General features: G+C 39.3%; 1 protein-coding gene across 5 annotated transcripts in view; it reads right to left on the bottom strand.

Annotated features, from left to right (window-relative positions):
* DROSHA (drosha ribonuclease III) overlaps positions 1-23,122 on the bottom strand; it is a 104,707-nt gene that overhangs the window by 53,674 nt on the left and 27,911 nt on the right. For all 5 annotated transcript variants that reach the window (XR_005224429.2, XM_027829014.3, XM_043540219.1 and 2 more), the window contains exons 10-16: positions 22,473-22,544; positions 20,622-20,703; positions 19,250-19,321; positions 15,035-15,204; positions 9,218-9,342; positions 7,483-7,582; positions 4,100-4,207 (exon numbers count right to left, since the gene is read on the bottom strand). Coding sequence is in view for 4 of the 5 variants with exons in the window: in XM_027829014.3 (XP_027684815.2) it covers positions 4,100-4,207; positions 7,483-7,582; positions 9,218-9,342; positions 15,035-15,204; positions 19,250-19,321; positions 20,622-20,703; positions 22,473-22,544 (729 nt within the window). In the remaining variant the exon portion in view is untranslated. The remainder of the gene's footprint in view (positions 1-4,099; positions 4,208-7,482; positions 7,583-9,217; positions 9,343-15,034; positions 15,205-19,249; positions 19,322-20,621; positions 20,704-22,472; positions 22,545-23,122) is intronic.

Below are 23,122 nucleotides of genomic sequence, written 5' to 3'. Positions count from 1 at the left end.
TATCCATGTGTATTAATTACCAAGAAAAACAAAACAGTCTTCTATTGAAGTACTTTGTTGGGTGCAATAAAGATTCTCCTGTTGCATATTGCTGAACATATCAAGACATATCAAGGTAAAGTCAGGTAGTGACAGAACATTGCATGGCCATCTGGCACTTGCTACGATATGCAGACTTTGATTAGTAAAAAAGAAAAGAAAAAAAAAAAAGACTGAAGGCCAGGTTAGGCCTCTGACATAATTTTAAAGTATAATATTTCATAAACTACCAAGATGAGAAAAGGTCATTTTATACCACTTGACACCTGGGATAACAGGGTCGCAAGGCATCCGTTTTTTGACTGAAACTCCTGGTCGAAAAGGAACCCTGGCGGCTCCAGTCAGTGGCTCAGAGGAGCTAAGGCAGGCTCCCTGCCTTTCCTGGCTCCATGCAGCTCCTGGAAGCAGTCGGCATGTCCCTGCTGCCCCTAGTCGCAGGGGCAGCCAGGCTCCGCACACTGCCCCTGCCCCGAGTGACAGCTCTGCAGCTCCTATTGGTCAGGAATGTCAGCCAATGGGAGCTGCAGGGGCGGCACCTGCAGGCAAGGGCAGTGTGTGGACCCACCTGGCTGCACCTCCACCTAGGGGCCGCCGGGACATGTTGCCACTTCCAGGGAGCTGCCCGAAGTAAGCGTCGCCCCAACCCCCTGATCCAGGTCGGAACCCCCTCCCTGCACCCAAACTCTCTCCCCGAGCCTGCATCTTAACTCCCTGCCCCAGCCCCAAGTTCCCTCCCTCACCAAAATTCCCTCCCTCCCACAGCCCATACCCACACCCCCTTCCGCACCCCACACCTCTGCCCCAGGCCTGAGCCCCCTCCTGCACACCAAATCCTAATCCCCAGCCCCATCTCAGAGCCTGCACCCCCAGCCAGAGCCCACAACCCCTCCTGCCCCCAAACCCCTGCCCCAGCCCTGAGCCCCCTCCTGGGCTCCAAACCCCTCAGCCCCAGCCTGGAACCCCCTTCTGCAGCCCAAACCTCTCATCCATGGCCCCACCCCAGAGCCTGCACCCCCCCAGCCAGAGCTCATACCCCGTCTCAGACCCCAACCCCCTGCCCCAGTCCTGATCGCCTTCCTGCATTTTGACTCCCTTGGCCACAGCTCGGAACCACCTCCTGCACCCCAAACCCCTCATCCCCCACCCCACCCCACAGCCCGCACCCCCAGCTGGAGCCCTCACTCCCTCCTGCACCCCAACCCCCTGCCTGGAGCCCCCTCCTGCACTCTGCCCTCATTTCTGGCCCCACCCCGGACCTCCCGCACTGCAACCCTCTGCCCTAGCCTGGTGACAGTGAGTGAGGGTGGGAGAGAGCAAACGACGGAAGGATGGGGGATGGCGTGAGCAGGGGCAGGGCCTCGGGGAAGGGGCAAGAGTATTTGGTTTTGTGCGATAAGAAAGTTGGCAATACTGTGGAATAACCAGCTTTTTATTCCATACTAAGCACTTATTTCAAGATGGCAGGCAGGAAAACTGTGCAGTATAAAGTTACATTCTCACTGCCACCTTGATTTCACTAACTTCCTCACGAGAATTCAGTGGCCAATGTTTTCAAACATTATGAAGGACTGAACTCTAGCAGTTCCTGAGAGACTGAACGCTAGGAAGAGTTGGAAAGGCAGTTACAAAGTAGCTATTTGGCCATCTAGCAAAAACGCTCTGGGTAAGTTTTTCAGAACTGAAATGGGAGTTAGGTGTCCAAATCCTAGTGGCTTTCAATAAGAGTTGGTTTCCTAAATGCACTTTGTGCCTTTGAATATCTCTCCCCTTTATGCACTTTTCTAAGCACTGGTTCTAGACCAGTGATCTGGGGGAAATAATTGATAACTGACAAAGTTTACACTATTCTGTTATGCCAACAGCAAAGTTCTTATGGAAGAATAAGAAATATAAGATTTATAGTGCCTAATCATAATACGTAATTTAAAACAATACTTTATATATGCATGTAAAATAATGAATGCTTTTACAATAGGCAATCTAACATTATAATTCCTGTTGTAATTATCAAAATCAAGTTTAAGGGTTCATAGAAACAAGACTTATTTGAAGATGAAATCTGAAAATTATCCATGTATCACTTCACAATGAATGCAAAGTGTATGATTAAAGGGGATGAACGAACAGAGTGGATGTCTAGGAGAAAATCAGTTTAGCATGTATAACAGATCCTGTAATTATGGGCTTAAGTGTCTTTGTGGATTTTGGTATGTTGGTGAAACTAAGCACGGTCATAGAGTAAGAACTGGTGAACATAGTGCTGTGAGATTATAAAGATTACCTTTTGTTGAAAAGAGCGTAAGATTGCATCTGAGAGTTTGGGGGTTTTTTTAGAATGAAATGTGGGTTAACATTGCAGATGTGATGGTTGATAAGAACTATATTACTGGGAAGTGAAAACATTGTTGCTGAATAGAATTAGATTTAAGTGAATTTCTACTATTTAAACTAAAATCCAATACTGTTAGTAGTTTCTCTCATAACAGTCTCGGGGGGAAGGGGGATGACCCCCAACTATATGTTCTATAACTGTGCTTCTTGTGCATCTTCATTCTTGACCACTTTATCAACAATACATCATCTCAAGGACCCGTGACGCATGCCCACCAGTTCACAGTTTCTCTGCATTTGCTGTCCACTGTAGTAGCCTTCCGGGCAACCAGAATAATTCCACGGGGAATTAGTGCACAGACCACAGTTTCAATACTATTTGTAGACAGCAAGCAGTATGTTTGGCCCCAGTTTGTAGTACTGATATGTCAACATTTTAGATTTTATTTATAAGTTCAACTAGTAAGGAATTGGTATCTTTCTGACGATAAACATGAGGTACACAGAATGTCTTAATTTAGACTCTTGTGATAATATTGACAAAGTGTTATTTTCCTGACACCAAATATGTGATTAATTTGATTAATTTCTGTCAGATAGGATTATGGCAATTTGACATTCCCAATTCTTTTTAGGGGAACACTCCCCAACCCTTCCCTCCTCACAAAAAACATTTTATAAACTGCACTAGGCAAATTAAAGGATTCTGAAGAAATATGGTCTCTTCTGGAACTGTAACATTAAAGGCAGGAGAGCCATTACACCATCTGATTAAGGCTACTTTGGGTATAAGAATAATTCTTTGTAAGTAATAATTTAATAGCGGCAAAGATGTGCCCTCCACCTGCCCAATAATTCTGAATTACTTCACACAAAACATTTAAATCAGAGCACTTCACTCCTTCTCTCCCTGTTTGCAAGTGCTTAATTTTGGAAAATGCCAAGACTGGTATTATACTTTATGCAACAGAGTGATTTAAAATTATTAGAGTACTTCAATGTTTATTAAAAGAATTTTGATCTTCTAAACTACAGTGCTTTTAAGAATTAAAGCAAACCAATAATTTTAAATTGCTCTGCATTAAGTCTGCCCGCAGAATTGATTTACATTCATTTAGTTTTTACTCTAATCTGGCAAAAGGCATATCTGAAAAACAGCAACGGCAATCTTTCATTTTAAAGTGTAGCCTCCTTGTGACCTCTCAAAGAAATTCAAACAATTGACTAGTCTAATTTATTGTTTTAGATATACAAAAGAATATGTGAAATTATGTTTTACACTCATTGTTCTTTCCCCTTTAATATACAACAGAGTTTAAATTCTCCTTGAAGACATGATTTAAAAAAAAAGGTTTTGTAAAAAAGGCCAATTTACTGACAAACAAGCCCTGAAAACTCCATGTTAGCCTCTTCAGTCTTTTTTACACTGGGGTTTTATCCTGGTTACAGTCATTGGTTGTCAGGCACCAGCGTAGCTGTACAACTGCTATAAGCCACAATTTGCACCAGCATAGATTACCCCTGTTTCAATCAGGGGTAAGTGCCACCCGTGCAAATAGCACTGTCCATACCCCGTGCAGCAATACTGATGGTTCGCTATAATGTAACAGGGGCAACCCCCCTGTGTACCTAAGGCCTTAACATTGCAAAACTAGGAGACATTAATCTGATGTCTATTAACTAACAAAAGAAACTGATTTCAGGAGGGATCTCTAGGTCTAACAGTCACCTGGCAGACATCCGAACGAATGCCGGTTTTCCAGAATCCTTGGCTGCTTAACTCCACGGTCACTTCTCGTCTCATTGTGTTTTTCTGCCTGATTTTCTGTAGCGCTTCCTAGAAAGGGAGGAAATGGAGCAACGGTGAGACACTTTCTACAGCAAAGCCATATGAAACCACACGTGGGCACGAAAAACAGACATTAGGGTGTTCGGATTTTGGATTTGAGAATGGGGTTTTTATTTATTTATTTATTTATCTATCTATTTGTAAAGCACACTTTCAGAGAGCAATTTTTCAACCTAAATCTTGTAATTATCTCCACCCACCCCTTGGTAATGATGTAAGCCAGGGGTGGCCTGGATGCCCACAAATGTGACAGAGGGCTGCATGTGGCTCAGTCTCCTTATCCTGATAAGCTGCAGGGTGAGGACAAAGCTGACTAATCACAGGTTTTTGCTGAAGATGAAATGAACAAAGCCATTCCGATGCATCTATTGAGCGAGATGCAAGTACGAGCAAATACCATTTCTCTCTGGAATTCCTGACATCTGATACTCCATCCCAAGGCTTGCGTGAGAAACAACCAACCCTTCATTCATGCGGGTAAGAGACAGACCTTTATTATCTAGCCCCAGTCACCTTATAACGGATCTTGGTTAAACGTCAATACCCCTCTTACGGAACAGGGGGTCAGTATCCACTGACACCAGAGGCTCCTACTATGAAACCTACCCACTTTATTCCAACCAAGAAAAAAAAATGTGTTCAAAAACTGCACTGCCTTGACCTTGAGAAGTTGGCAGTTTATTTCTGTTTCTGAAATACGGCAAAGGCATGTACAGCCTTGGATAGGAGTCCCTTTTATTTTTTGTATAAATCTGAAGCAATAAATAGAATAAATAATCCAGTATGTAAGGGTCTCTTAGTCTGAATTTAGGTCCTGATACTGCAAATGCCCCCAAGAGTATGTCAACTCTGATACATATGTGACAATGGGAAGCAGTCACTGCATATTTTCTTCTAATTGAGAACAAGGAATTTTATTAGAATAAAGGACTAAAGATAAAAGTTACATCTCTCCTCTCGCTATACTTCACTGCAGGGCCCCTGCTGAGAACTTCTCCCTCCCTGCTGCCTGCTTCAGTTTTAAAGAAACTATACATAGCTCTTTGGGGCACAGACAGTCTCTTTGTTTTGAGTTTGTACAGTGTCTAGCACAAAGGGTTTCTCCTGGTCCATAATTGAAGCTCCTAGGCACCACCTCAATACAAATAATGACCTCGCATCCCGTAATCACATTGAAATCAATGGCAATAATAAGCAGGTGTGCATGAAGCACTGTTCCCTTAGGCCCAAATCCAAATGTCAACGGGCTATGGACAGAGGCCATAAATTGTACACCTTTTAGGGGTAGGCTCTATAAGGTCTTCTAGGCTTTTATACAGTACCATGCATATCCGTGTATCTTCAGTGCCCAATTCTGAATAATTTTCTTCTTTTTTTTTTAAATTCACATGCCAATTACAGCAGCCTGCCAGCTCCCACTAAATTACTGATGAGGTCCTCAGTGTCACAAAGTGGGAGCACAGTACCGCAAAGTTTCTGCCTAAGAACGGTTTTCGATACATCTTCCTTATGACAGACAATTACTTTAGGAAACCATCATCCTGGATGATACAATCTAGAAACAAAGGTCTACACACTACAAGAAGTGATAAATGTCAAAGGAGCACTTCATTTTTGCAGCAAAATGCAATCGCCCCCACGCCCTCTCTGCTACTGTTTTAAGAATAACTCATCCATTATTCTCTAATGAGAGACATTTTTAATAAAAAGTTCTAGCCTTCCATTTGTTCTCCCCTGCAGTGATGAAAGCTGCAGTAAAGATAAAAATCATCTATTTCAGTGGAAAAAGCATTCCTCCTTAAAATTATGACATAGATAACTTTTAACACTGTTGTACTTCCCATTTACAAGGAAAGAAGCTGAGGTTTGGGGGCTTACTTAACACTACTATAAATACAATGTTAATTAAGCCCTGTGTTCACGCGACAGTATGCTATGCTTTGCACTAATGATAAAATCTGGTGCATTGTCAGATATACTGAAGACCATCTATTGCAGCAGCAGCTTCGGTCATTACAGAAAAAGCAAACTGGTGATGCTGTCGGTCTAAGACTCCTTGATTAATCCAGTCACACTCCACTTTATACACACATGTAAGCTACATGATTATAGACAGTCACACAGAAACATACATCTGCATGCCTACACACAAGCACAGATATCCCCTTCCAGCTGCTACCTAGAATATACACTGGACCTCTGAGTACAGTAACTCCTCACTTAACGTTGTAGTTATGTTCCTGAAAAATGCGACTTTCAGTGAAACGATGGTACGCGAATCCAATTTCCCCATAAGAATGAATGTAAATGTGGGGGTTAGGTTCCAGGGAAATTTTTTTTTTTGCCATACAGTACAGTACTATAGTTGGGAGGTGCCCGCACCTTACCCCACAGAGGCACAGCCCTGGCGCTGGAGACAATGAGGCAGGCAAGGAGGCTGAAGGTGCTGTAGGCTAGGAGAAGCACGTGCCACAGTAGCAGCAGCTTCCCCTACTCTGCAAGCACCAGGGGCGGGGGGCTCAACCCTCGGCCCGCCCACTCCACCCTTTCCCCCAAGCACCCCCCCTTTACTCCGCACTCCACGTCCTCGCTCCTCTCCCCCTCCGTCCCCTGCCTCCTGCCCGCGGCAATCAGCTGGCTTGTGCCGTTCAGGAGGCAGGAGGGAGGGGGGAGGAGCGAGGACATGTCGCGCAGGTTCCCCCTCCGTCCCCTCCCTCTTTGCAAGCGCCATATTTCTCATTGAAGACTCTGACTGTGCAAAAAATAAAGTTTTTATCTTCAACTGTTTTGGAGTTATTTTGCCAGAAAAACCCCTACAACTAAAGTTTGTTTTTGTTTTTTAAAAAATCCCTCCACCTTCCCATCATTGCCTCACCCATAAAGGGAACTAACTTGAATTTTCCAATGAAATACAACTTTGGACCAAGTGTAAATCATGGAAATTTAAGATTATGAGCAGCTGAAAAGAGTAGCCTAGAATGGAAAGCCTTTCTCAACATTAAGCATTCGCTAATGACTAATGCTGTAAGAAGCTCAACACCTTATGGCAGAATCTGTAACTGGGTAAAATGTAGTGCCGGAAAATGTCTCTCCATTAGGAGGCAAAGAACAAAAGGTAACATCAACTCAACACGGGGAAAAGAAAATCATTTGTGAGGATGACAATAATAGATATTATTTCCCTTTATTCCGTAGAAATGCAGTAACACAGCCCCATCCCTTTCGGTGCTCAGTCACTGGCTATGGGTGAAGGGCCAGCATACCTCTCTCTGGGATAACTTCTGTTTATCAGCCTGTTTGACTTTGGGACTGTTAGCCAGCAGATGGCGCAGCTTCACATAGCTCTTCCATAGCTTTTGGTACCTGCAGGAAAGAACAGAAACCCCCCCCAATCTTTGTCACATACTAGAAGTACACAGCATGAGTGCCTCCTTGTTTGACCTTATGAACGGATTAGCTCTCACTAACAAAGTGGTAAACGATCCCTACTACTTCACTCTAAAAAGATATCTCTGATGGGTCACACTTCAGTGGGGGGCATTATGTGGCTTTGAGTCAAAGCCTTTTTCTGATTCATATGAAAGACTCCTTTTCTTGATATGAGGTCCATATGTAACTTATAGCAAGACTAAATGCAGCCCTTATATTGTCCCCTCCCCCCCCAAAAAACGTTTCAGTCAATGCAGAGGATAAAACTTCCCAATTTATGCACAGTATTTAAAAAAAAAAAAATCATAGCAGAAGCAACTCTCAACACAAAACACAAAAGCAAACACTTTTAAAATGAAGCAAAGGAGCAATCAAAGTATTTGCTTAATGATCTATTTTCTTCTATGTTTCGTCTGCGCAAATAGCACCAGTTCAGAGTGGTGGGTTAGTGTGAAGATTCCATATTCCTGATGCTCCATCAAATGGAGCGCAGCTATTTTACGGTTTCAGAATTCTCATAGCTCCACCACACACCCCATCCCGTTTCTTGTTTACTGGAGTCTGTTCATAGCTATATCACTCCATCATTCTCCAGTGCATTTCCTCAGCCCTGGAGACTCCAGTGTCTGCTTGGTCTATAAAACAAATTGGAAACTGGAAATCTACAGGCTACTTCTACGCTATTTTCTTTTCGTTTCAATACAGGATTCCAGCACCAGAACATTTTCAAAACAGATAATACATTTATCTGTCCAAAAAGAAAAATTAAATGACAAATAAACAAATCATCCTGCCAAGTAAACAAACAAACCGAAAATCCACCAGATATTTTTTACCCCAAAAAAGGAGAGGCAGAGACTCCATGAAATCCACTAGGGACTTTGCTATTGCTACCAGTTTTGCATTGAAGGCACTCAGATACTACAGGGATGAACAGGGGAATAAGAAAATAATAATAATAAAAAAGATTGATTTATAACTGCTTTCACTTAGCTACATCAAAAACTTGGACAAGAAAAAACACACCAAATGGAACTTTTCTGAATACCTTAGTAATACGTATTTCACATAAAACATGAGGGCCTAGATTTATGAAGTCAACTTAAGCTCTGTCTATACTCTGAGCTAGGGGTGTGATTGCCCTGCTCACACACACATACACACTAGGTTTCATCAAGCTATAGCACAAGTATAAAGAGCAGTGGAGCTGAGATAGACCGGGTAGCTGCAGTAAAGGCACGGCTGATCCGGGACAAGGACATAGCCACTGGTTTCATAACATTTCTACCAAGTACATAATTTTATTATTGCATGAATTTGACGTGCTCGCTTTGAAAATCTAAAATTGATAAAGGAAGTGCAGAACAGAATTACAATTCAGAAGAGGAGAAAGCAGCTACATTTCAGATTCTCTAGTTTATAAAAGCCAACTCCTGCTCCCATTCCCATTGCAGAAAACGGTAAGCTTGCCATCAACTTCAATGGTCATGTGACTAGGCCCTTCCTCAACAACAAACGAAAAAACAGTAACTTTTTTTTTAAATATAAGCTTTGAGGAAAATTTCTTACTGAGGGTCTCCAGCATAACTGAGTTGAGCAGGCCGTATCCCGAAATGAACAATAATGGGGAAAGTAATCACATCAGGGTTGAACTGCTCACGGTCCAGTTGATCAATACGAACTGAACTGGGTTTCTAGGAAGAAAATCAATACAGTTTATCTAATTAACAAGAGCGCTAGTGATATTTTATTGGATACGTTATGATGTTGACCAGGAACTGACAAATGAATGACATCATCATTCTGAGAAGCAGAGAAGACTTTCAACATATTGAAATCAATGAGAGCGATATTTTAGCTATATATGTAGAAAACCATTAATATATAATAATATGTGGCACTTACAGGGCTGAGCAATGTAAACTAATTGGTTATCACAACAACCCTGAAGTACAGGTATTATCCTGATTTACAGGGGAGGAGGAATTTCACATGAATTGCTGAAGGCCAAACTTTAAGTTGGTACCAGAGCCAGGATCGAATCCTGATACTTCTGACTACTATTCCTGTATTTGGTTCACTAGACCATGTCACCTCTCTAATCTTGATTACCTAATGTAAGTAAAGACATTATTAGACCCATCCAATCACAGACTAAGTGGCATTAAAAATTGTAGCCTCATTCTTACAAAATGCTCCAAAGTCAATGTGTTTAATGAGGAATGCAGTTTTGAATAATGAGGAATACTTTGTCCCTTTTGCACTTGAAAACTGATCATTTTAAAGGAAAACTGTAGAAGGAAGTGATTTTCCCTTGACCTCTAAAAATGGAGAAAATGAGTAACTCCAGATCATTGCAGTTAACGTGCCGTTTGTATTGCTCTTTGTAGCATATGCAAAAACCTTAGCTTAAGTTCCACAGTTGAATCTCTCTGCACAAATATTTTCTCTATTATCTTGCAAGCTGTTCTGTTATGTATGCAAACGATTTCCCACCTGGCAATTAGCTGTTTGGATGATGCTAAAGCTATCCAGTTCTCTGAAGTGTCTGAAAAGATACATTACTTAGAGTCGTCTTTATATTAAAACTGCCAATTTAGCAAAGAACTTCCACATAAAAAAGTTACCTTATTTCTTATGACATTATTAGTTACTGAATGGCTATTGCTATTACATAATTATATTCTTTTTAAAGTGTTTATAACAAATCATTCCCCAAAAAAGTGTTTTACAAACAGATACCAACTATATAGAGGGATCATTTCCCCTACTGGTGAAGTGCAGCCACTTCTGGAATTAAATGGTGAAAATGCTTGTCAGTGGACAGAATTATAATACTGACATGTAGGTTTTACCAGTCCAAGTGAAAATAAATGTTTATCAACTATCCTTTTTACATGATAATGGAAAATGAAACATTTCACTTGCCCATCAAAAAATTTAATCTTTAAAATTACTCCACCCATGCAAAAAATTTTTTAAGGCTTATATACATAATCATTTAGATGAGGATATGAAGAAGAAGAAAGCGATTTAAAAATGAAAACACGGAGGATTTTTAGGAGACTGAATGCTGTTTCTGGAACTAGAAGTTAACAAGGACAAGTCACTTTCAAAAAGAAATGGAATAAGTTTATCATCTTTTTGTTTTTTTATGATCTATGAAGGCAACTTTGAAAGGTTTTTATTTATTAAAGTAAGTTGTTTTTTTTTCTGATTTCCCCCAAGCATTAGAAACTCAGGTCTTTTCTACCCTGCTTTTGCTGGAAGACATCTGAGAAACTGGTAGGATAAGGATATCATGGGTACTAAGGAAACTAAACCTGATTAACAGAATAAAAATCTCAAACGATCAAAAACATTTTGGCCAACCTTTTTGAATTTGGATGCCTACAGTTTAGATACCTAAGTTACAGTGGCTTGCAGGTGCTTCCACTGAAGTCAATGGGAAATCAGCACCTTCTAAAAATCACACCACTTTTATTTAGGTACTTAAATATAGATACTGAGGCCCAACTTGAGGCACCTAACTTTGAAAGTACGTTGGCTTTGTGATTTGTTTCTGAATTAAACAGACATTAACAAATGCCTGATAAATAATTCTCACAACAGAACTCTTTGCGAAAGACTCAAACCCCTTCTCCTTCCATTTCAGGCTGGGAAAGATCCACATCCAACTGTCTGGTTTCTCAAGTAGACCTCCAGCAAAAAATATGGATGACCGCACTTGATATTTATAATATTTCTAAAGACAAAAAACATTTGAGACCTTAATCATACAGTACATCATTAAGAAGCAAAGAGGACACAACCGAATTAGTCTCCTCCTTTCACAGTATATTTCTTATGAAGAGGGCCTGGTCTATACTAGGAAATTAGATCTGTATAACTACGTCGCTCAGGGGTGTGAAAAATCCACACCCCTGAGAAATAGAGTTAAAGCGACCTAACCCCCAGCATTAAGTCAACAGGAGAATTCTCTTGTCGACCTAGCTACCACCTTACCGAGAGATGGATTACCTCATCCTATGCAGAAGCCCTCCCTTTGGTGTAGCTAGTGTCCGCACTGAAGCACTACAGCAGCATAACTGCAGCAGTGTAGCTGCGTCACCACAGTGTTTTACGTGTAGACAAACCCCAATACTATGAGATCATTGAATGACCATGAACTTGGTTTGAACATCTCATCCAAAACATGGAACCTCCAGCAACGTAGTGCTACTTTGAAGCATACACAGATGTTGATTCAGTACTGATTGACAGGAAAGAGGTGCTATTTTTCCCATCCAAATATTGATCAAGCCAGACGTTTGTGTATCTTAAAAAATCTGATGACATTGCAGGCGGGGGTGGTATAACTGTATAGAATATGTATTTATGTTCGCTTGAAGAGAAGCAGGATTTGTAAAAGAAAGATTAAAGTATTACATATTGGATTAAAATTTATGGATTAGCTTTTCCAAACCAAATTTGAGAAACTAAGAAAACGACATGAATATATTAAATTGTTTAAAATAATGCTGGTCTACTGTTACTTCTTTAAAGTCTAAATCGAAATGTAAAAAGATTTATGCTTATCATAATATTTCTCTTCTCCATATAGCATATTTATTCTTCAAATTTTAAAATAATCCAGTTTTTCTCTATCTTTTTATTTCCTCCCAGCAGGAATTCTTATTTCACAAATGATATTGTGAAGAAAAACAGGAAAATAAATGTTTACTTTTTTATCTTTACAGTGTTTTTACTTTGCTGTATTAAGTTGACAAAAACTGAATTTAAGAGATGTCATTTTCTAAAGCATTTTTTCATATTGTCTTCACAATAAAGTTGAATCTGCTGATCAAATAGGGGATAAAATTCATGGAAGATACTCTCATACTCCATTTCTCACTTACTTTTACACTCAGGGCATGTAGTAATCACTTAAAAAAAGCCACATACTAAGAAAAAACAAATTGTCACAACCTTTTTGAAAGAAAAAAATGGGCATTAATGATCTCTTCCCTTCATGGTATTAAAATACAACAACAACATTTTAAGGCATAGGGAATTGCCTTTATGTATTTGTATACACATACCAACACCCACACACAAATTCATCCCATAAAGTTTCCTTCCAGAATGTCAAGACTGGATAGTTAAGTACTCAAAGTTAATGTTACACATGCAAACTCAATGCCCTTGTGCATATGTTTTAATTACATGAGTACATACTATTTCTTAAATGATACATTAGTACCATATATTTTTTCTACAAGTTTACATATAACTACAGCTTCTGTTTTTTCTGTTTATTAATTTCATTTTCTGCTGATTATTTTAGAAATTTTTGAGTTTTACATAGATATCCACAGAACAGGTGCTTTCAGGGCTTTCTCTTTGTATTTAAAAATATGTATATAATATACATTACTCACTTCAGTAGTGTGTACCCTAATCTGTAATTGTTTTGTAATGTTCCCACGTGCGTTTTAACGTAGCACTGTTTCAAACAGCACTAGATTCTGCACACTAGAGAACGTTTAGTGCATACCAACAAGGTCTGCATGGATCAATTAATGCGCAACACATTTGTGCGCTTCAGAAACCACACCCCCATAGTCTGCATTACTGCTCTGTGTAGACAAGGCCTTAGATACCAGGAATCATTTCTGGTGTTTTTCCAGTTTGTACTGGATAAACATCAGACTCTTTTTCATTTTTGGGGGGGTGTTTTATCTGTGTTTCTTGATTAACAATGGAAATCAAAAGCCCTGCATGCAACAAGAAGGAACAGATTTTCAGCTAGTTCAAATCAGTATAGCTCTACTGAGTCAATGAAGCTATCCCAATTCACACCAATTGGGAATCTGGGCTATAGTGACCTCCATTATTGTATATTACTCTTGTGTGTCAGAGTCCATGACATTTACTATAGGCAGCACTACTGTTAAGGCTGCCTAATACTTTCGGTTATAAGATCCTGTTTTCAATTGCTTATAACTTTGCCAAAATTTAACCATTTGGGCTGAAATTTTCCATGCTGAGAATTTGCCACAGACTGATTTTTTTTATTTATTTTTGATTTTTTAAAAAGTTTCAGCATGAACAGTTCACCTAGAGCGAGGTTAAGGAAAATACATTGTTCTGCCCACATTAAAAATATCCTTACAATTATTTTACTGAGAAACTCTAGTACTGCCATACTGTGAAACAGGAACTTGAAATTTGGCAAGAAAGTTATGCTGGCTACATCAGAGATATGCTTTTTCAGTACACAGAATGGACTGTGTCTGGAACTGATTCAGGGTTTTGTAGTAAAGGAGGCTGTTGTCCTTAAAACCCTGCCTCATTTGTTGCAGAAGTTGATAGGAGAACGAGGCAGAGCATTTCCATAAGAAAAAGAGTGGTCTTGTGACTGAGGAAGTTGAATGCCACCCTAGATAATCAGACTCTAATCCTGTCTCCGCTACTGAGTGATGTTGAGCCGGTCATTTAAACCAACGTTTCAAAGGCGCTATTAACTGTGTGTTCTTCATTTTCTGGGTGCCCAACTGACACGTGGGGTCAAATTTGCAGAAGCGCTGAGCATTCACAGCAGCAACTGAAGTTGATTAAAACTGTGTTTTCAATGTATAAAGTGATATAAAAATCCGAGTACTCTGAAAATACCAAGCCATATGTGTTTCAAGTTGGGTACTCAACATTAGTAGACAGTTGATAATTTTGGCATTACTATCTCCTGACCTCAGATCTCCACGTGTCAACTAGGGATGATACCACCACCTAATATCACAAAGATGTTCCGAAAATAAAGTAAGTACTGTCAGTGAAGCACTCAATAAGAAAATTAACAATTCTGTATTCAGTGCAGAGTTGGTTGGTGTACAGTAAATAAGGCCTGGGGCCACACATTGATGAAGGAAGATAAAAGGAATTATTGAATAACTACCCACCCTCAGAATGAAGCAGGGGTGCTCTGGATAAATAGTATGTGATCGTGTAATTAAAGATTATCACAATACATATGCACAAGGGGAACAAATTTGAAATTGCAATGTTTTAAACATGTGCAACCCCATGTACACATTGATATGTTGTTAGTTTGTAAACCTGTCTTGCACATCACCCAGTCTGCCAAAGAATAGGGCAGCAAGTGTGAACTACGTACAGGTGCTGGATCAAGTGAATTCACTCCCAGATATCTATCATATTTTGCATCCCCAAATTCTTTTACATTTGGCATACTTTCAATACAGTTACTCCAAGAGCACTGAGATCAAAGGATTCTTGTTCATCCCTCTGGATTCCTTCTCCCTTTCCAATTTAGCCTGCACCGAACTCATTGAACCACGATCATAGTGCATGCCTGGTTTGTTTATAAATTAAAAATGTTTGCAGTACCATGCCAGGACTGGTAACGATCATTCCTTTGCATTCTTCTGCATATTTCTGCCATTCCAGCTCTTCCCACTGAAGCATATTGGCAATCTCCTCCTCTGGGACTAAAGGTTTGTTGCATCGTAACAAATAGAGTAGGATCTGATGCATTGACAGCACTTCTTTCCCTCCATCTTAAAAACAAATTAAAAACATTTATTAAAAATATCCCTCTCTTCAAAGCATTATTAAAGGAAAATAATGCATAAGTAGTAAAATGTTCAGACGGGTTAAATAAAGTGCAAACTGCCCAAATAATTAACTAATAGGAACACAAACATTTTATTGATGAATAATGCACATGCATAAGCACCTCAATTTGCTCAACTAGAAACAATAACATTAATGGTAGAAAGAATAATAGCTTAATCTTTCTCAAAGCCTCAAGTTAACTTAGTTGGCCGAAGAGCTTTAAAATCTGCATGTAGAACCCTAAGTTATATAGTCCAGTTACTTTCTGCCTGTTTACATTTTATCATTTCCTTTTACAACAATAGTTTTAAACCATTTAGACATTATGTGGCTTTCTGGAGGAACATTCAAGAATTTTATGAGACGTTTATGGATGCATGCAATTAGTTATCCTGGCATTATGGACTAATATTCAGTGTTTATGAACTGCACCTGCAGTAATGAAGACTAACGAGTAGCCTGGGCTCATGCTGAGTTACTGTCTCTGGATGAACCAAGTACATGTGAACACTAACTACTTCTGAGACGTGAAGAAATGCACACTGCCAAGACTGCGTTTTGTGACAAGCATAAAAAGCACCCTGACTTGGACTAGGCAGTCAATCGTGACCGTGAGGACCACAAAAGTAGAGATTAATTCATAATGGTCCTGTCAGGCATTTTATTGAGGAGCTATCCACCACTCAAATTCTACATGTAAACTTGTTTGTGGAGCAAACGTTTGGATAGAAGATGAGGCATGTTACTAAGATTCCTTCAGATACGAGACTCTCAAATCCTTTCCTTAAACAAAAAGAGTTTAATCTGTAAATATGGCGACATCATTAAGTGAAAGGAGTCATCATTACAAAGAAGCAGAAAATTTCAGTCCATTTCCCTTCCAGAAGCTGGCCTGTTCTGTATGTCACAGTATGCTATCTGAAACATTAATAGGGTCTTGTGCAAGGAGATGAGCAGAAACTAAGGGCTAAAAATATTCTGGTGAAAATGCTATAGCACAAAGACTGCAATAATATTCTGAGAATCCTATGGAAAGTCTTCCTGAATCACCACGTCAGGGTGGTACAGTTTAAAACTCCAACCAATATAAACAAGTAGGCAAGTGATTCTCCAATTCCAACAGGGTTAGATCGATGGAGTAAAGAAAAATACTAGGATTGTGGACGGTCAGGAACATGACCTACCCTAGTAATCTTCTAGAAGACTTTCTTCAGTAGAATTACCTTGTTCTAAATTCCAATATAAAACTCACAACTGGGGAACATATCCAAACTCCCTTTGTAATGACAGACTACTCTTAAGAGCTACAGAAGCAGACTGAATGAGCTACAGTGGCAGCCTAAAATACAAAAACAACTTCTTAATTTGAAAATATTCCCTTTATAAAGGACCCATTTGACCTCACCTGGCAACAACTAATTTATTTAACTTGGCAAGAGGTAGCCCCTGAGCAGCAGCAGCTAGGTATGTACACCAAATTGCTTACTTTAACAAACATGGGGCTAATGAAGTTACAAGAGTCTATGATGTGGTCTAAGCCAAAGAAGATGGTACTGGACCCAGTTCTGAAATCTGGCCTCTTTTAGGCTTTTCCAGTGTTCATGGTCAAAATCATTCATGTTTGTGGACTCCCTCTCTGCTGACCACGATCCCAAAGAAAATCAAATACTCCATAATGTATGTTTCCCTGATATTCTGAACAATTAGGTACAGTAGATTACCGCTCTTCACCTCTGAGGCCCATGGCACTGCGCAAATATGACTTGATTAGCTCAATGTTCTGAGCCACACAATGCCTGCCATCTCAGCCAGCCCAGGCAGACATTGTGACTGTATCTCTTTAACTCTGTTTGAAAGACATAAGACAAGAAAATGAGGGGGGTGGGGGGGAGCAGGAGGAATCGAACAACTCATCCCTATATCTCTAAGAAGGCAGTGGATGAATGTGTGGGGATCTACTGCACCAATATCTTCAAAGAAGAACTATAGATAAATAATATTCTGCAAATATACTGAGGACGATGGATTCCCACTCTGTAGAGATTAAGACGCCCCAGGAATGATAATATACACTCACAATCAGAAAGGGATAAGATGCCTCACAATGTGGAAACACCAGTTTAAGAGATACACCCCAAAAACAACCAACCAAATCTAGCAAGATAGAACTAGACAACTTCTAATCTAGAAATAGGTTACACACTTCACATAGGTCAAATCTATTTTCATTTTGTACTGAGATCAAATGATGAGCCAGAGCCACATGTGGCCAATTTTGCAAATCGCCTGAAAAGAACTGAACTGATGTTTGCCACCAAACATCATACATTTGCTTTTGACTGAATACAATTTTAAGATGCAGGCCTGCTAAGGAACAACAGTGATAGATGCAGTCTGACAGCTTTTAATATCCTGACTGCAGAGGCAAGCCAAACCATGTTTGAAGCTGGTTTAGCTACAACTACGTTTAAAATTTCAAATATGGTTCAAATCTCAGTGTAGACAGAGTCTTAGGCATGATTCTCTTCAAGTCAGATTGTTTCATGCCACATCTGCACTCTTAGTTAAAAAGCTGGAGGTACATTCTTAGAGGCTATTATTTGGAAAAGATTAAGATCAAAAGCCATTCTACTTTATCCCATGGTACTTACAATAAGGTGGATCAGTCACTAAAGCCTGAAGCTCACTTGTTCAGCAAGCTGAAATCATTGCTCTTTAAAATAAACCCTTCTGCTAGAAGTGTCTGCGAGAAGTGCTTCAAATTGAGATTTTTTGGGGGACAGTATTAATAATCATGTGCCACCAGAAGCAGTCTAGAGGGACATACTAAATGCAAGATGGCCCTTAGTCCTGTACTCAGAGGGAAGAGCAGGAGAGGAGTTTACTTTCTACAAGGTCACAGAAAACCGAAATGGCAAATAAACTGAGTGCTGATGTCTGTATCCAAGACTGAGGCAAAAAATAGAAAGGAAAGCAGAAATTTTTGAGTGAGGCAAGCAAAAGGATCCACCAGGGCCTATTCACACTAGACTGAAAAGCTTTTACACTTGAATGGTATATGTTCTCGCAGACTCCTCCTAAGAAGTTGGAGAGCTTGAGACACTTAAGTACCTCTTCTATCTCATGAGCCGTGCTGAAATAAGTGCTAGGTTGGGATGGAAAGAGGTATCTTGATTCTGAGTGACCAGCCATGACTAGGCTGTAACTTTATGGGATCAGGTAACTATTATCTCCAGGAGAAGAAGAAACCTGGTGTCTTTGTACCACTAAGGAGCAATTAAACTTTTGTCATTTGAAGGATCAGTGGTTAAATGTATGTGAACACCTTTTCCTAAAGGATGGAGAAGTACTGTCCCTGTGGTCTATACCCCTCTCCTCCACACAGCTACCAGTAACCCTGGTTTAGGAGGTAAAGCAAACTTTACGTGACAGTAGGTCTCTGAATAGCCAAAATACATAGACGACTGCTCTCATATCAAGAATATTTCTGTGGAAATGATTCTCCTGGAAGTACCAGAGGTAGATCTTCACCTGGGATGTATTTTCACAGCTCCACTGAAGTTATGAAAATGTATACCAACGGAGGATCTTCCCCCCAGATATTGTGGGTGTGGGAAACCCCTAAGTAGGCTTTCCATACAAGAGTAGACACAGTCCTTTCTCCACCAAAGACTGTTCCTCGGCTTGAGGGTTGGATTAAAGCAGGTCAGACTGATGTTTTTTCTCCTCTGGTGATTCATATGTTAATGCTCCAGAATCCCAGCTTCCATTAAAAAAAAACAAAAAAACAAGTCTCTAGCTCTTTTGACTGCAAATAAAACTTTCACACTGAGGACCAAGTACAAACCAATGAAGTGATTCTGCCTGAACCTTCAGTCCCTGTGAAGACATTGCTCCGAGGCCCATATAAATGGTTCTTTCTTGTTTGAAGAGATGCATAGGAGTTTGGAAGCCTAATTTTCAACCAACCACACGATATAAACTTACCTGGAAGAAACCTCACAAACCGTGGCATGAAATGAAATCTTGGACAACAAGAATTGTTTTCAAATGAAGGACCTTAAATAAGAAAATTAACAGAAAAAGAATTAAGCCTCTGAAAACGTATTTGCAGAAACAGAGGGTAAAGTCCTGGTTCTACTGAAATCAATGGAAGTTTGACTTCAACAGGGCCACAGTTTCACCCAGAATATCTAAGTGCTTGGTGAAATTAAAACACAGCACGGAAAAAGGGGAAGTAGAAATAATGTACTCTTTGGTCCACTATATAATAGAAATGTCCATGTGGGCAGCAAGAAGAAATTCTGCTTGTACAATCAATGCACTACAAAAAAATTCTATAAAAACACAGGAATAAAGAATTTGCTTTTGTTTTGATTTTGTCTTCATTCCAATTAGTTTGTTCCAATAATAGTACTTATCTTTATACAGACTAAGGAGGAAAAAAATGGTCTATGTTATTGTGACTTCCTCCTTTCCAATGATATCAGTTAAAGCTTCATGTGAAAAGGAAAGCCCAAAACGGTATGTGACTTATAATTTTAAAAAGTAAAGGACAGTACAATCAAAGCCAGTAATACTTAATCCAAAAACCGGACTATGAAAGATAGTCAACGACTAACCAAAGGAAGCACACACAAAATATTAAATGTATATGCATCTCTGTGTTACAGCAAGCATTAAATAAATCTTCATAGGAAAAGCCAAGTACCAAAATATATTTACATATTTTAAAGTGAAGTTCTTCTGAAACTTCTCTTGTTTTAGACTGAGCAAAAGTTTTAACTCTGAAATTTTGTTGTGTCACAGTCTTAAAATGTATGTATACTTCCACATATCCTGGTAAAATTTTCAGCTCTAATGACAGCTCAGTAAGCATAGGAATACTATGTGGCTGCCTATATGCCACTATTTTGTAGTTTCATTGTACTATAGGACAAATGCCTTTAGTCTGTGAGCTTGTCAGGGCAAAGACAGCATTCTGTTTGACACCAGACAACAAAGCCTCATGAACACATTATTGTGCAATATACATAATATAATTAACAGCTCATTAAAAACAAAAATCATGTAGGAGTAATTAAGGAAGTGTTAAATGTCTTACCCAAGAGACCTGGATGACAACCCTGAGTACTGTTAGTTTCTATACACCCACTATAACGAACCCTGATAAACGGTTTGCTCTTGGTAAAAGCAAACCGGAAACTTATCCATACCATTTAAAATTGAAAACATTCAATTTTGCTACTTCAAGTCCTCCTTTTAAACCAAAGCATGCTTTAAAACCTAGGCATAATTACTGAATTCATAAAGAACATTTAATATTTCTTTGTGTGTATATTTTTAACTGTACAGTTACCTATAAGATTCCAGTCATAGAGTTCCAAAATATCTCTGAATAGATACAAAGAGAATAATTCAAGTCCTCTCACACAAAAATTCTGGAAAAGAAAAAGGCCAGAATATCATTATTCAAATATTTCAACAAATAAATAATACAATTTGGAGACGATACTGCTCAATGATTAGTAAATCTTTACGCATATGACTGTCTGTTATTCATTTAAGCATCACGTAGCATTTGAGGGCTCTTCTGAAAGCATGTTAATGCATATTAAGTGTTCTTTATTAAAGGCCCAAATCCACACTGGAGACAGATATTATGAGTTCAGGACTGCAAGATAATTTACTATGTGCCAAAAGCCTCTCACCTGAATAAGTTAAAGAGATGATATATTTATTACAAACACCTCTCTCATAATTCCCCACTCCTGCATTTTCTTGCTAAAAAGCTTATAAATCATCAATGGTGATATCACCACCACTCCCTAAGCAACAAATAAGTACATCACAAATTGAGGATTATGATCTTAAGAGCAGAGAAATTCCTCAGCTCAACTGGGAAAGAAGCCACGCTAGTTTTCAGCCACAAACAAGGAGACTGTGTCTTAAAAACACTATTTCAGGTCAATACAAATTATATAAAATAACAGCTCAAGTCAATATGAATTGTATGCATATGAAGCCAACCAAAAATTCCAAACCCAACAAAATCTCTTTGGCAAGGGTGCCTTGTTAAATAAGGTTTGCAAGCAGTGCCACAGGCACAGACAATTGACTAGGACTCCACAAAGACAAGTTCCTTATTTTGGTTGCTGTCCTTTTATTACTTTAAATCAAGATTTGGAGACAGCACAGTAGATTCAGTATTAGGAAGTTAATCACACTGAGATCCACATTTAATCTTGTTTTGGAATTTTTGGCCTCTTGCATATATTTAGATAAATCTACTGCTGAGCGACAGAAAAAAGAAAAAGAAAAAATATGTAAATATATGGGACTAAACTAAACATTGATCCTATCTTAGTAGTTAATATGCAGAGTGAATCTACACCTAGACATGACGTTCCATTGCAGCAATTTACTCCACAAATTTAGCTTAATCAAAAACGGTCTTAATACAAACCACATTATAAACTGGAATTTTTTTTTGTATTTGTAGGGATTTTTTTTTTTGCATCAGTTTAGATTAAAAGACAGCCCTGCTCTAGTGACCAGATCTCAGGGCTGGGAGTCAAAAAAAGTCAAATACTAGTCTTAGGGCTAGTCTACACTGGCAACACTAAAGCGCTGCCATGGCAGCGCTTTAAGGTGGCTTGTGTGGTCGCGGCAGAACACTGGGAGAGAGCTCTCCCAGCGCTCTAAAAAAACCCACCTCCACGAGGGGCGCAGCTCCCAGCACTGGTGCACTGTCTACACTGGTGCTTTACAGCGCTGAAACTTGCTGCGCTCAGCGGTGTGTTTTTTCACACCCTCGAATGAGAAAGTTGCAGCGCTGTAAAGTACCAGTGTAGACAAGCCCTTAGTTCTACCACTGATTTAAATGGCAAACCACCACCTTATTATGCCTCAGTTTTCCCATTTGTAAAGTCGACAGATACTTATCTTATTTCACAGGCATACTGTCTGAAATATATTCGTACAGACCTTTGAAAAGTTCAAAGAGGTATGGCTAAAGCTGAGTATTCTCAATTTCATTTTCAATATATAGTGTTCTAGATATATGCTTAAAGCTTTATGTAGAAATCATAGGTTTCCATTCAGCTATACATTCAGAGGGTGCATGAGGCTAGATGCGACAGAGTTAATCCTTTAAACACATCAACAATTCATAACCTAAACTGATCTCTTGACTAATTATCCCCCTTACCTCAGGCATCATCTCTTCAATGAAATGAATCGTATAGTCAATGTTAAATCTGATTACTTTACATAGAGGAATCTGGAAGGAAAACAGAACAGAAGTTCAGTTTGAAAGGACATATGGTGCTGACTGCATCACTCCTACAATTTTGATTCCTAAGAATTTCCATCTGATGAAAAGGGCATTTAGTAAAACTGTTGCCTCGGTGAGTTCACACAAAGTTTGGGGCAGGAGGGACAGAGAGAAATAGATGACTATAATAACTCTGCTTGTGAAATAACACAGGACTGACAGGAATCATTGGTCAAACAATGCCATCTACTGGAGACTACGTTTTGTTCAGCAAAAGCAAAATTCAGTAACCAACAGATCTCTCTTCTCCCATTTTGAAAATGTTATATCTGTAGATGAATTTATTGTGCATCGTAGAGGGTGCCAGACTGGTCCAGCGACCTAGAGGCAAAGTGTTTTTAGCCCACTATTAATTCTATTAGTCTTAAAACATCTTTATGTAATGGGAGCATGACACAGGGACTTGCAGTACAGATTTATAGGTTTACACAAAATAGAGCTAAAAACCATGTAAGGGGGAACTAAACCATCTGGTAAGCCAAATATTTAATCAATTTTTAGTACATAATCTTGCAAAGTCCACA

Source organism: Chelonia mydas, chromosome 2 (genome assembly GCF_015237465.2).
Source record: "Chelonia mydas isolate rCheMyd1 chromosome 2, rCheMyd1.pri.v2, whole genome shotgun sequence".
NCBI classification, from domain to species: Eukaryota; Metazoa; Chordata; order Testudines; family Cheloniidae; genus Chelonia; species Chelonia mydas.
The sequence above is the reverse complement of the archived record's forward strand: the minus strand, read 5'-3'. Positions and strand labels throughout refer to the sequence as shown.